A 14,426-nucleotide genomic window follows, 5' to 3' on the forward strand; every position below is an offset into this window, starting at 1 on the left:
TAGTCAAAAACCAAATTAACATTTCGGACAGCCCATTATCTACAGATTAAAAACTTCACTTTTTTTCACATTGGTGCAAGCTGGAATCCAGTGAAATCCATGCAGTTCACATACAATGTGCTCCACCTGCACAACTAAGCAAGCGATCTTATTCTATTCCAGCTGGAATTTCAAGGTGGTCTTCAGGGTTAGACCCACATACATTACACTGCAAGAGAAACTTAAAAAAAAAATAAGCAAACTCCAATGTCCAAAATAGGAGGGAGTTCAAGAAAAAACATTTTCTTCAATTATCAAAAATAATCAAAACCTCTTCCGTCAAAAAGTGAGGAGGAAAAACGGCGTGTAACCCTGAAATGAAAGAATGATACTGCAAAGTGAATAGGACACTACTGGCCACCATTTCAGAAAAGTACAATAAAATGATGCAAAAAGAAAAGGAGTACTTGTGGCACCTTAGAGCCTAACTAACACGGCTGTTACTCTGAAACCTAATAAAATGATGAAGACACCAGGCTAAATCTCCCAAAACGCAGTGGACACCTATCCAGGACAGACTGCCTGAGGGAGAGGCTTTTTATTTAATACTTTGGTAATGTGTTCAGCTTGACATGCCAATATGAAATGTAATTGGACTGAAAAAAATTAATGAGACTGTTGGTCACTTCTTAATAACTATGGCACAGTTTATATTAAACAGAGAGTTTCAACCTCTTATGCAAAAGAAGATGGGGAGGGGAAAAAGGCAACTTTGAACACATGCACTTCCTAAGAATGAGGAGCAGTCATTAACAGGACTGACTGACAGAGCCAGAAGAGTACCCAGAAGTTACCTACTACAGGACAGGCCCAACCAAGAAAATAACAGAACGCCACTAGCCGTCACTTTCAGCCCCCAACTAAAACCTCTCCAACGCATCATCAAGAATCTACAACCTATCCTGAAGGACGACCCATCACTCTCACAGATCTTGGGAGACAGGCCAATCCTTGCTTACAGACAGTTCCCCAACCTGAAGCAAATACTCACCAGCAACCACACAAAAAAAATCACTAACCCAGGAACCTATCATTGCAACAAAGCCCATTGCCAGCTGTGTCCACATATCTATTCAGGGGACATCATCATAGGGCCTAATCACATCAGCCACACTATCAGAGGCTCGTTCACCTGCACATCTACCAATGTGATATATGCCAGCATGTGCCAGCAACACCTCTCTGCCATGTACATTGGCCAAACCAGACAGTCTCTACGTAAAAGAATAAATGGACACAAATCAGACATCAGGAATTATAATATTCAAAAACCAGTCAGAGAACACTTCAATCTCTTTGGTCACTCGATTACAGACCTAAAAGTTGCAATTCTTCAATAAAAAAAACTTTAAAAACAGACTCCAAGGAGAGACTGCTGAATTGGAATTAATTTGCAAATTGGATACAATTAACTTAGGCTTGAATAAAGACTGGGAGTGGATGTGTCATTACACAAAGTAAAACTATTTCCCCATGTTTATTCCCCCCCACTGTTCCTCAGACGTTCTTGTCAACTGCTGGAAATGGCCCACCTTGATTATCACGACAAAAGGTTTCTTTTCTCTCTCCTGCTGGTAATAGCTCACCTTACCTGATCACTCTCATTGCAGTGTGTGTGGTGTATTTCATGTTCTCTGTGTATTTAAAATATCCCCACTGTATTTTCCACTGCATGCATCCGATGAAGTGAGCTGTAGCTCATGAAAGCTTATGCTCAAATAAATTTGTTAGTCTCTAAGGTGCCACGGCTGCTACTCTGAAACCTGTCATTAATATGGAGGTGCCTGGGGGGTATGAACCTCACTGACAAGGGGTTGGCATCCCTTCTCAACACAGAGAGAAGGGGAAGACACTCCATCTGCCATCTCTCCATCTTATCATTCTGTTCATAAAAAGCCACCCACTGCTTGTATAGAACAGCATTCTACTAGCTGGGGGTTTGTTTAAGAAATAGATGTTAAAAGTGCATAATTGTGCCTCTCAGAATGCTGTTAAGGATTCAAGGAAAGAAGTGATCAACTTGAGCACAAAAGCAAGAGAGGAAAGTGTTGACTGCAGCTGCTTTTGCATATTTAGGTGGATCACAACGTTCTTTGCAGATACACTTACTCAGCTTTTTCACATATCCTGCTCCTTCCCCTTCCCACTAGGCACTAGTTGGCTCAGTAAACTATGTTTGTTTTATCTGTCTTCAGCCGATGCATAGTCATGTGGACCTAAATACAGATGGTCATTGATAATATTCCATTGTGCTGTTTTGAGAAAGAAAAAAACTTGTTTTTTTACATGGAAAAATCTGCCACATAAGCAGAAACCAAACAGGTGAAAATTACATTTTATAAAAACCATTAGCAGTGACTTTTTCCTATGTTAACAAGGAACTCTCAGGTAGTTTGTGTATCATGGACGCATATGCTTACAGAGAGAAGGATGGAAGAACTGGGAAAATATATTCATTTGTTTTCCAGGTTACATAAAAAGGCTTTTTCCAACCATAATCAAGGTAGGGGACAACACTAGTTAGCAAAAGAAACATACACTCACCAAATATGCTGGAAGTGTTTATATTTTGTTCCTAAAACCAGAGATCGCACAGAGTTCCATTGTATGACAGAGTGAGGGTGAGAATCCTGCAAGCAAGTTTTAGAGGCCAATCCCCAAGAAATGTTTTGGAATGTAATGCATGGGAGGGATAGCACAGAGGGAGCAAACTGCATAAGAGGCAGAGAAATCCTACACAAGTATTCCTCTTACACAAGCATTCAGGTCTTGAGAAGTCCAAGCAAAGAACGCACATTACAACAAAGCTTAACTTGTTCTTCATAATAATTTTAAAAAACAATACTAGCTGCCTATTTAATTTTAAAAACAGCAAAAAATATCCACCTCCCTTTCGATTTCTTATAAGGAGTCTTGAATTTCAAATCTCCTCAGTGTGAGAGATATGCTTGCTTTGATCTGCTTAGCTCTTGGAAGTCCAGGGGCTCCGGGCTGCTGGCCCTGTGCTGCCCAGGGTCCCTAGGGACAGCTCTGTCCGCCATTAGGGAATTTTTCCCTCCCCGAGAACCCCCAATTTGGGAACCACTGTTCTAAGCCCACAGGAGAGAGCTCTCCGGTTGGCTTAACTAGTTTAACCCTTGAGAGCAGCAGTAGCTGAAACTCTCCCACCAACACAGCGCTGTCCACATCAACACTTATGTTGGTGTAACTTATGTTGCTCACGGAGTTGGTTTACTCACACCCCACAGTGACAAATTAATCTGACATAAGCTGTAGTGTAGACATAGCCTTAATGACTTCAGCTTGAAAAAAGAAGAAGGGAGTAGCAGGGACCTGAAGTATTCAAAACTACGATGGGTATAGTGGATGTGATTAAGATCTTTTCAGTTCTAGTGATAATACATGTTTCAGAGATATTCCCGATATTTAAAACTGGGAACACCACTTAAACATATAGTAGCTCTAAAATCAGAGTGAATATTTTAAATGCATCCACTGTATAGGGAAAACTAATCACTCACCTTTTTGTGTAAACACAAAGGGGCACTGGATTACACCAAAGAGAGTTAGAGGGCCAAGGCAGAAAAAGAAAAATAATACTACTTTCACAGTGTATATGTCAGCTGACCTGTTCAATTATGCCGGAGACAGTAACAAATGTTACTGGAGAGAGCATTTGTTTATTGTCTTTTTCCTCTTCCACCTCCAAAGAGGCCTGGCTAGTTTTGTAACTATAACAACACTTCTTGTACATATAGTGCTACACTACATTAGATTAAGATTTTAAAAGAACAAGGACAGTTAACTGAGTATTTTTGGGGGGAGTGAGGGGGGGGGGAAGTATTGATATTATTTATTTCTTCTGCCCTAGCATCCATGTCACCAATCAGGATGAGGGCTATATTACTCTAGGTATTGTGAAGTTACATAAAATGACAAGACATTTCCCACAAAATCCATTAACAAAAATGGGTGATAACAAAAACATGCTTTCATTCAGCAGCACCCTCACTCAACTTCAAACAAAACGTGGTATGGGGCGAAAATTAGTTAAGTTCTAATGTAAGAGTCTAACAAAGGTAAGAAAATTGTTTTAAGTATTAATTTTTAACCTGCCCGTCCATTTATATAGAACTTCACCGCACCGCATTTTCACCCTGTCAATGCCTTATCTAGAAGTGGTTACAAAGCCATTTCCTAAAATGTTAGGAGAAGCAAGCGTGGGGGAAGTAGGGGGCTTGAGAAAGCGCTGAGATGTTCCAAGGCTGTGTCTGATATTTACCACGTTTTCTTTTGCTAATTCTGCCGCTGGTTATCAACGTGCAGGAACGTGCCTTCCTTCCAGGGTTCCCCCAGCCCCAATCAGGAGCTGCGGCATCGGAGGAGGGGCCAGGGGCTGGCCCAGCACGGCCCCCGGCAGATAGAGAGCAACACCTGGCCCATCGCCCTCTGCCGGGCACCCAGGACTGGAGGGAAGTGGTCCGGGAACCAGCGCGAGCGCTCATCCCAGCCGCGCCACGCGCCTCACCTTCCGCAGCTCCTTCTCGATCTCGCCAGCTTTCAGGACAATGGGGCCCCTCACGGCGTACTCCACCGCTTTCACCTGGGGGTTCATGGACTCCAGCGTCAGGATTTTCTCCCGGCTCGTCTTCTCGTTGATTTTCACCGCAGAGGCCTTGGCAGCGCTGTTCCAACGCACCAGTCTTTCTCTCCCCGGACAAGTGCGCTGCGTAAAGCGCTGCTGGTGCTGTTTTCCCTTCACCAGCGAGGCAATACACCGCAAAGCCACGTCTCTCCTTCCATTCCTGCAGGGTGGCCCTTTACAGCCCGGGCTTGCCGCAGTTTGCTTGGCAAGCACTGCAAACCGATGCATGCTCCTGGCGGGTAGTCGCTTCCAAATAATAATATATTATTTTTACAAATTGGAAATATTAAAAATCTACACAGACAAATAAAAGGTGCAACGACAAGAGATTCCGGTGGACAGGCACAGTTACAAGTGCATGCTCAGTTCTCTGCAGTCTCCCCCACATCCAGATTCTTGGAACTTAATTGCAAGGCACAATTGATCTTGCAGTGCCACCAGATTATCAATAAATCCCACCATTGCAATAGTTTAGCGTTGGAGAAAAAATTAAAATAAAAGCAAAAAAGATCTCTGCATTAATACATTGTCCCGGGGAAAGCCATTTAGCTCACAACTGCAAACCACCACACGCCCAAACCCTCTGCTACTAGTAGCCTGCTTCCCAAGCATGCAAAAAGTAACAGAGCTTGCACCAGCCTGACTACCCGTCGCACTGCTTGGTGGGGTTTGTAGTTCTTACAAACTCTCCACAGCGCCTGCCCACAGCATCAGGTGATGAGGCAACAAACTACCCTATCCAGACTCTCTTCAAAGCAGGGCTGCGTACGTCATGTATCTTCCTTGTGTCGGCTGTAGGCTGAAAAGGAATCGTGGGGTGGAGGGAGCCGATGCACGTTAAAGATGCCGTATGGTATTAAATAAAGGTGGCGACTGCCGAATAAATAATGTAGCTATTTCCCTGCTACCACCCCTCTTTAGAGAAAAAAACAGCAGAGATATCCGGTATCCTCCATGAGAGCTAGCAGCAGGTTTGGAGACTGGTACGAGCCTTTGCTGCATCATCTTGGAGCTAGGACCGAGTAAGGCAGTACTTTAAAAGGACACTTACATTTTAGAAACACGATTACTTTGCATTTGTCATCTGAAAGTCTCAAAGCCCCTTACAGATGTTCGTTAAACTACACAGACATTTGGGGTAAGTAATAGTGTTATTCCCAGTTCATGGATATGAAAACTGAGATATAGAGAGGTTAAAATGCTTTCCCTAGGATTACAAAGCAAGTCTGGCTTCCAAAACCCCACTTAAAGTATTAGATCATACTCCTTTTGTTTCAATTTCATTTTTTTGTATGCTGTTGTTTTAACGTATTAGGAACATTATAATCTCTTTTCTCTGCTGATGTTTGTCCCTGTCCATTTGGCAAAAACCGATCCCCTCTCTCCAGCCCTTGCTTCCTATCTCCTTGGAGTTTAAATTTTAACTTGACTTTCTAGTTTATTTCTTGTTTCATCTATATATCACCGCATCTGTCGCGTGCTGATGATGATTAGCCAGCTCATAGGTTGGACGGACGTTAAATTACAATAAGTGCTCAAGGAAACAGTAGCAATTTCTGGCACTCATTTTCCCATTCCAGCATGTTCTCCTAGACTAGCTCCCCCTTCAGAAAATGAAAGGTTTTCCTCTCTTTCTGCTTATTCTTACTAGCTGATGGGAAGGGCAAGGCTCTTTTCTTCTCTTGGTGGTTCATTCGTATTTTCATTAAAATCAGCTGAAGTTTGGCCACTTACTTCAGGGGGACCGGGAGCAAGAGCAGGAAAGAGAGGTTTCTAGGGGGAGGTGGACAGGTGCATGTGGTCTCTATGGTTCCTCTCCAGGCTATTATGTGGGAGGAGGCCCTTTCTCATTTGTCCTGGCTCGGAGGTAGGGATTGTGTTCTTCTTTCCAAGCTGATGCATAGAAGGAAAGCTGTTGGGGAAGACAGGAGGTTTTCTGTTTTAGCTGCACTTGCTCTCCCTGTCCCATAGGATAGAGATCCTTGTTGGTTCATTCTCTCTTTGACCACATCACCAGGCTATTTAGTCTTCTGTTCTGTGCAGTATAATGTTGTAAGCTCTAAATTTCTTTTGGGTTCCTTCTTTATGTGCTGCAAAGACTCTCCTGGTATTTTTACTCTCTTCCTTGAGATGCTTATTAGGTCCCTACAATAAACTCCCTCCCGCAACCTTCTTTAGCTATGTTCTTTTGTAACTATGTTGTAATCTGTTTGTTGTTGTATACTACACTTTCTATGCTGTTAGGGTTAACAACACAGTTCTCCCTTCCCCCCAAAAAAACCAAAATCAACAACAAGAGACACTGGGGAGCACCATGTGTTAGGAATTCAGGATTTGTTTGGTTGCAGTTCAAACAAACATTCATGTTTTAAGATATTTGTAGCCTGTCTTGTACAGGCTGATGACCTCTTCCATAGTGGAAAATGGATTTTAAGACTATGGTAATGCTACTTTTTTATCGTTTGAAAGGGGAGAGATCACATTTGGGGCCTGTTGACTTTGACAACATTCCTTTAAAGCAATACCTCACTAACATATCCAAAAATGAACATTTATTGAAGCCTGCTTTTGACTACTAATGAAATAGATCAAAGTATTAATAGTTTATTGCTGGATCAATATAAAATTCTAAAATAAAAGGTTTCAAATTGAATTAGAGGGACACTTAAGCTCAAATTTGTTGCACAATAAGTGATTTAAAATAAGCTTTTATCAAACAAATAGAAATGTTTCAATTGTTTAAAATTCCAGTAGATGTTTTTAAGAATAAATACAATCCTCTGTGTTTGTAACACATGCACTATAGCATTGGAATAGGACTTGTTAACATGAAAGTGCAAATGACTTGTAATTAAATGCACATGACATGAAAATGAATCGCTTCATTTTATTCTCCAAGCTGAAAAATGCAAAAAGTAAACGATAAAAAAATAGAAGGAATTATGAAAAGATCTTAAATTTCTTTTAGGTGTAATTTTTTTTAATAGTATAGGTAAATAAGTGCTGGTTTTATAATCATAATTATAAATATACCTTCATCTACCTATAGTACATCCCTCTTAATGTACTTTTAAATATAAATATTTTATCTGAGGGGAACTAGGGGTGCCTATCAGACAATATGGTGGAGTTGGAGTCCTGGGTTGAAATCCTGGCCTTGTTGATGTTAATGACAAAACTCCATTGACATTAGTTGAGTCAGGTTTTCACCCCAAAAGTAAACACTGACTTGCTTTGCGATCTTGGGCAAGTCACTCAAACTCAGTGTATGCACCTGTAAGGTGAGGATAACTGTCATCTCCCCAACAAAGATTTTTGTGATGTTCAGTTAATGAATATTTGTAAAATGTTTTGTGATCCCCTACAGGACGGCAAAATATCCTTATGTTGCTGGTCCTCCATACAAAACTTTTGTCGTACAGAACCAAACTACCCATGGCATACATTCATTACAAGCTCATGATGTATAGATGTCAATGGTGGTTGCTTTTTGCAAACTGGTCAATATGTGATCAACTGTCATGACCAACCAGCAATCTGTGTACTCTGTGCAAATCATATGAACACAAGTTTCCATGGTAGAGCACATAGGGGAGCAAGTGGTGTTTAGCAAAGGGCAGTTCTACATTAATTCCCATATTCCATGTCCTCACGATAGTGGTAAGAGAGAGAATTTGGTTTTCTTGCAGTTTTCTTGCTATGGGCAGCACGGAGCTGGGGGAGTCAGCCCCTGGCTGCAGCACACAGAACTCGGCTGGGGAGGGGTAGTGTCAGCCACAGCCCCTGGCTGCAGCACACAGAGCTTGGGGAGGAGGGGTCAGCTCCAGTCCGGACAGCAGTTCGCAGAGCTTGGGAGCAGGACGGGTCAGCCCCAGTGCCTGGCTCGGAGTTCCGACTCTCAGCCCCAGCTGCAGGCATCACAGGGCATGGAGCTGCAGGGAGTCAGCCCTAGGTGCAGTGGCTCTGGCGAGCCCTGTGGGCGGGAGGGTAAGGGGGGCTCAGGTGAGCCCCTGGCCATCCCGTAAGGAAGTATGGTCACTCTACCCTACCTGGAGGGGCCAAGCCAAGCCCCCCCACCCCTAGCACTGGCTGAGACTGGCCCAGCTTCTCCACTGGTCCCAGGCAGCCTGGCTCTGAGGTCAGAGGCAGGTGGCCCCCCTCCCCCCCAAGTGGCAGGTAGCGGAAACCGCCAGGAGCTGGAGCTGCACTGGGATCCAGCCAGGGGGTGGAAAGGAGCCCTCAGCCAGCCAGTGAGCCAATAGGGGCAGCCAGTGGGCAGGGGGCAGGGACTGGGGAAGAGAAAAACTGGTGGGGCCTGGGGCCTCAAGTGGAGCGGGCCAGGTGCCATGGTGTCACTGGCACCATTGTAAACCTGGTATTTTATGGAAAGATAGATTATAAGAGATTAGAAGTAATGAGGCATAAATGTCAGAATTGGTTACAAAGAAAGAAAAGGTAAAACACAAACTAATATCTCGCTTAACAAGCTAAGTGAATTTAAAGCAAAAGGTTTCTCTCACCATATGCTTACAGCAGTCTGGCTAGATTCTTTCAGCCAGGACCAATACCCCAGTTCAATGAGCCTTCTTTAGTCTTTCAAACGTTGTTGATGCTGTGAGTAGAAATGAGGGAAGAGAGGAAATTTAGGGTCTCTGTTCTTCATTTTTATATCTTTTCCTCCTTGTTGAGAATCATCTCCAGCTGGGGTTCAGGTGACAGCAAATCTGACAAGATGTACATTTCTTACTCACACCTTTCTTCCTGCCAAAGAATAGCTGGTTAACGAGGTGATAATCCATTTGACTTTGTTGACACCTGGCTGACATGTCAGTTTGCCTTTTATCTCTGAGGAACTGGTCTGTGCTTGCTTTTCTAAACTTGGAGCATGTCTCAGCAATGTCATACAGTAGAATCTTAAAACTTTTGTCCAAAACATGTCCAAAGCTTGTCCTTTGCACTACTTGGAGAACTCCATGGTCGCTGCTCCCTACAGCCCTTGCCATACCACGTGGTATTATGGAATGAATCTTTACCCTACCACTCCATGCCAGTGGACAAGGAAAACCAAAGTGTCACATTAGCTGACCTGTGAAAACCAGATTGGTGTATGTGTAGCCACAATGGACTATACTAAATCACCTTTTTGTTAACACAAATGGACATAAATGTTTACTTCTTTTTTCAATAGGGATTTCAAAAGTTTCATCCTGTTATGTTAGAAGTTTGTATAACATTGTATGTGTTTGCACTTTGATTTTTTATACCAAATTTTTGCCCTCAAAGCGGTATTTTTGGAAAAATCAAAGTATCTTTATTAGGTCACAACAGATATTACAGAATGCACAGCAGTAGTCATAAAACAATCCCCCGCCCCATCACCCCGGTATCTATAAACACACACCATGCACCACAGTATTCAGTGTCAGGAAAACACCCAGCCATATTTATAAACTTACAGCAAGGTCCACACAATTCATAGCAGCAAGCAAAGCCCCAGGTCCAGCAGTATTTATCATTTGCAGAAGGCACAACACAACAGACACCAGCAGGCAAACCCCCCCCAAAATACATTATTTAAATTATCCAAGACAGACTATCTCAAGCCAGCAAGAGAGAATGCTACTGTGGCAGACAATGCAAATGAACCTTTAAAGCCTGCTTCAAACACATAGCTCTATGTTGGGTTCTTCTACTAGCCCAGGTGTCTGACTGCTCATCTTTAGCGGACAGCCACTTCACCTTGTACCTCCACCCCAACAGCAGCTTTTTGCTCTTTACCTCACATATATTACGCAGTACACAACATCCAGCTATAACCATTGGGATGTTTTTCTCACTGAGATCTAAGCTAGTGAGTAAATACCACCAGTGTCCCTTCAGTCGACCAGAAGCACATTCCACAGTCATTCTGCACCTACTGAGCTGGAAGTTGAATTGTTCCTTGGCACTGTCCAGATAGCCAATCTATGGCTTCATGACCTAGGGGAGCAAGAGGTAGGCTGTGAATCACTATTTGGCATTTCTGCATCGTTATTGGTAATCTACTGTTTGGGAATTAATGTCCCTGCATGCAGCTTTCTGAACAGCCCCTCTGTTCTTAAAGGTGTAAGCATCATGCACCTTTTGAAGCAACCCCAGTGATCCACTAGCACATGCATAACCATGGAAAAGTATCTTTTTTGTTGATGTAGCAATTTGGGCTGGTGCCAAAATAGGGATATGTGTTTTGTTTATTGCCCCATCACAACTTGGGAACCCCATTGGTGCAAATCCACTGGTATTTCTTGCACACTACTGAAACTCAGTCTTGCTTAGCAGGAGACCATTAATAGCCTTACACATTTTCACGACAAGGGAGGGCTCTGTCAAAGGGTTTACTACTCACCACTGTGGCACCTCTCTGTGGCCACATCTGGGGATTAGCTCTGGACCAGTCTATGCCTCCTCCTTTGGTTGCTCACCCTGTCTCTCTCTGAATTCAATTGCTCTCTCTTTGTGGCTTGGCCCTCTGGTAGACTTCCCCTTCCAGGGTATCAAAGTCCCACTGGATGATCTGTCTCAGGCTGTCTTCCGTTCCACTGCCCAGACTATTCCTCTTCTCCAGTGGCTTGGTAAGGGAATCCTGGACCACCCTCTATGCCAGGTTCCAGCCTAGGGAACAGGCTGTGACTACCAGCCACAGTCTATGCAATCCCAGACCCCGTTGCTGTTTCTCTGGGCTGCTTTCTCCCTTTCTTCGCTAGCTCCAGTCCGCCTCTAGGTTACCATCAAAGCTATATTTGCTCCCTGTGGCTGTTTCACGCGCCTCAGACTCTTGCCAGAGTGTATAGTCCAACTGTCCAACACAGGATCCCAGGGCTTACTTTCCCCCTAGCAGGGGTTTGTCCAGGAATAAAAATGTGACCACTTTTGGAGGGGCACATTCTGTACCCTCACTGCAGTCCCAGGGCTGAAGGAACTCGCTCTCCCCACCCCAACCCCGGTGGAGCTCTGTACCCCTGCCAATTATTGGTAGGGCCCATGCCCCTGCCCCCTAGACTTCTTCCTCCTCCTCCTCTCTCAGGGATGACTGCGGAGTTCTTGTCCTCTAATTCCTGGTCTTATACTAGCTCAGCTTGCCCCTGTGCAGCTAGGGTTCATCATCAATTAGAACTTATCAGCCCTGACTCTTCTCCCAGTGCAGCCTGTCAAAGGGTTATTTGCTCCTTTTACCTATGCAAGCCTTGTGTAGGATGGACACCCAATCACAGGCCCCCACTGTGGATTTTCCAACTCCAAAATAATTTCCCACCGACAGATAGCAATCTGGCACTGGAAGCGTATAGAGCATGACCACCACTTGCTTCTCCTCTGTGAATTCTGGTGTTGCTGTGAGGGAGGGCTGGGGCAAACTCAGCACACAGATCCATGCATGTGACCTTTTCATTCAAAAGTTCTGCAGCCATTGCTCTTCATCCCAAACTTGAATTATGATGTGATCTCACCAGTCAGTGCTTGATTCTTGGGCCCAGAAGCACTGCTCCACCTTCTGCAGCTGCTCTGTGAATACTACCAGCAACCTGGAGGTTTTTTTCACTATGTCCATCAACAAACTCTCCTAGTGCACACTGTCAACACAAGCAGCTGAGTATGCACACAGCTGAGTGATATATATACTTCAGCGGCTGTACACCAACCTAACTCGTGTTGACCAAAATTTGTAGTGTAGATGTGACCTAAAACTCTTTCATCCCATGGGTCCACAGGCCCCTCTCTGGACTATAGAAAACCAGTATTAAAGAACAGAATTCTTTTAGATTGACTAAAGCTGCTGAGAGGAAGTGAAACTGAACTTATTGTATACATATTTTATGAAAGGTTTCAGAGTATTTTTGAAATATATTTTATGAAAGTTACCCTAGAAATGTAAGGCCTTCATCATTTCCCCTCAGGCAGGGATAACACACAGAGAGAGGGAGAAACTGCCAGTTTCCAGTTGGAGTGTCTTGCACATAATAAATAATTCTTTCATCTGGAGGGATGAAGCTGAGGTGGGATGGGAAGGGAAAAGAGGCATTTTTTATTTAAACTTATACAGTGGTTCTTTTTACTAATCTGTAGATTAGATAATTTAATATTATAATTATTAGATTTGTGTTGTTCTTAGTACTTTTACACTTGGAGATTCTGTAGTGTAACAGAGGCTTCTTTTCGTAAATTTCTATATAAAAGCATTCCAATAAATCAAAGGAAGGAAAAACTCTAAATCCCAAAACACTTCAGTGTTCAGATTACATGACATAATAAAAGAGAGACACAAAGAAGAACAGACAAGGACAAGAAAAGACTTTTCATACGAGATCTAAAATGAGATGGAAATAGTGTCATCACTTTTTTGCTTGCTATTTCAAGTTCTTGTGAGGCACATTTCATATGGGTCTCAGTTCATCAAGGTGCTCAGCATTTCCACTGATATGCTGAGTACCATTAATTCCTGTTGAAGCCAAAGGGTTCAGTTACGCTTAGTGTCTTTCTGGATGCTGGACTGGGCCCAGGGCTGCTGTCTGAAATGGTGCTAGTATTTGACTTTCAGAGCTTAGATTTGTTTTCTCCGTAGACAGAATCTACGAGACCATGTATTAAACAAATGTAACTCCATTTGAATGTGAAACAGTTGAATATATTAAGGAACACAATCATAAAAAGGGAAGAAAGCCAGAAAGTAATGAAAGCATTTGAAAACCACATGCATTATTCAGAAGGTCTCAGTAATGAATAATTAATTGCCTAAAGAATGAATACCAGCAGCTTTACATGGAGTAAGGGAACCGTTTTTTTGTTTAATTTGTAACAGTATAGTTGAATTGATATTTTTGAACTGTAAACTGAACGTTATCAGCATCCTGTATATCATTCATTAATGCTTTGTTTTGATATAAATGATATTTCAATAGATTTATATTGATTTATGTATTACTTTCATTCTCCAGTAGATAATGTTTCATGCAAAGCAGGACACTACTGTTTTTGTTAAAGACTCTGAAATCTTGTGTGACAAAACAGTTTCCGCTATGTATTCTCTATTCATGTAAATAAAGAAATAAATAATCATCTCTCTTGTAACAGAAGCAGCATAAGACTCCTGGCTCATTGAACCTAATCTTGATTCAGAAACAAAACTCTGAAATTTCTTGTCTGCATAGCATGGATTTGTGCCTTTGGTTACAATCCCAGTTTATAGCAAAGATAAACATGCTTTTCCTTTTATGCAGGTATGGAGAAAGGCCTACGCTAGTAATAACGTGCTACAGGCTGAATCTGAATGCATTGTGAGAACAGTCAATCTCAGAGACCTGGACCCAGATCCTCAAAGACATTTAGGCACCTAACTTCTAGCTGCCTAAATACCTTTGAAAATCTGTGCTTCAGTGTACTCTCAAGGAAGGGAATAACAAGGAATGGGTAGGCAATTCAGTAACTTTATATCAGGACATGAAGCACAGCAGACAGATGTTAGCAAACATGGAAGAGTATGATCTAATAGACCTGAAACCTGGGAATAATCAAAACCATGACTTGATAGTTAATATGGATAGGTAAATTTATTCAGCAATGCGAGAAAGGGAAGAGGTGGAGAAGCCATGGCATCTCTCCAAAACAACTAACAGGCAAGGATAAGAAATGGGTAGTGAATGAGGAGGAAAGACTGAGTAAAACTAGAAGCAATAGGAAAGAATAGAAAACCTCTGATAGGGGTCTCTGT

At 42.7% G+C, this 14,426-nt stretch overlaps 2 protein-coding genes across 6 annotated transcripts in view; one reads left to right on the forward strand and one right to left on the reverse strand.

The window, feature by feature from the left end:
- Window positions 1–9,791, reverse strand: part of GPT2 (glutamic--pyruvic transaminase 2) — a 51,011-nt gene extending 41,220 nt beyond the window's left edge. The window contains exons 1-2 of one of the 4 annotated variants that reach the window (XM_073307727.2): window positions 9,205–9,790; window positions 4,568–4,930 (exon numbers count right to left, since the gene is read on the reverse strand). In XM_073307727.2, coding sequence (XP_073163828.1) covers window positions 4,568–4,930; window positions 9,205–9,207 — 366 coding nt within the window. In that variant the 5' untranslated portion in view covers window positions 9,208–9,790. The other 3 variants (XM_078848104.1, XM_073307729.2, XM_073307730.1) reach the window with 3 other exon arrangements.
- The window catches only part of C12H16orf87 (chromosome 12 C16orf87 homolog), a 30,623-nt gene continuing 21,657 nt past the window's right edge, over window positions 5,461–14,426 (forward strand). For both annotated transcript variants that reach the window (XM_073307734.2, XM_078848105.1), the window contains exon 1: window positions 5,461–5,822. The gene's annotated coding sequence lies outside the window, so the exon portion shown is untranslated. The remainder of the gene's footprint in view (window positions 5,823–14,426) is intronic.

Source organism: Lepidochelys kempii, chromosome 12 (assembly GCF_965140285.1).
Source record: "Lepidochelys kempii isolate rLepKem1 chromosome 12, rLepKem1.hap1, whole genome shotgun sequence".
NCBI lineage: Eukaryota > Metazoa > Chordata > Testudines > Cheloniidae > Lepidochelys > Lepidochelys kempii.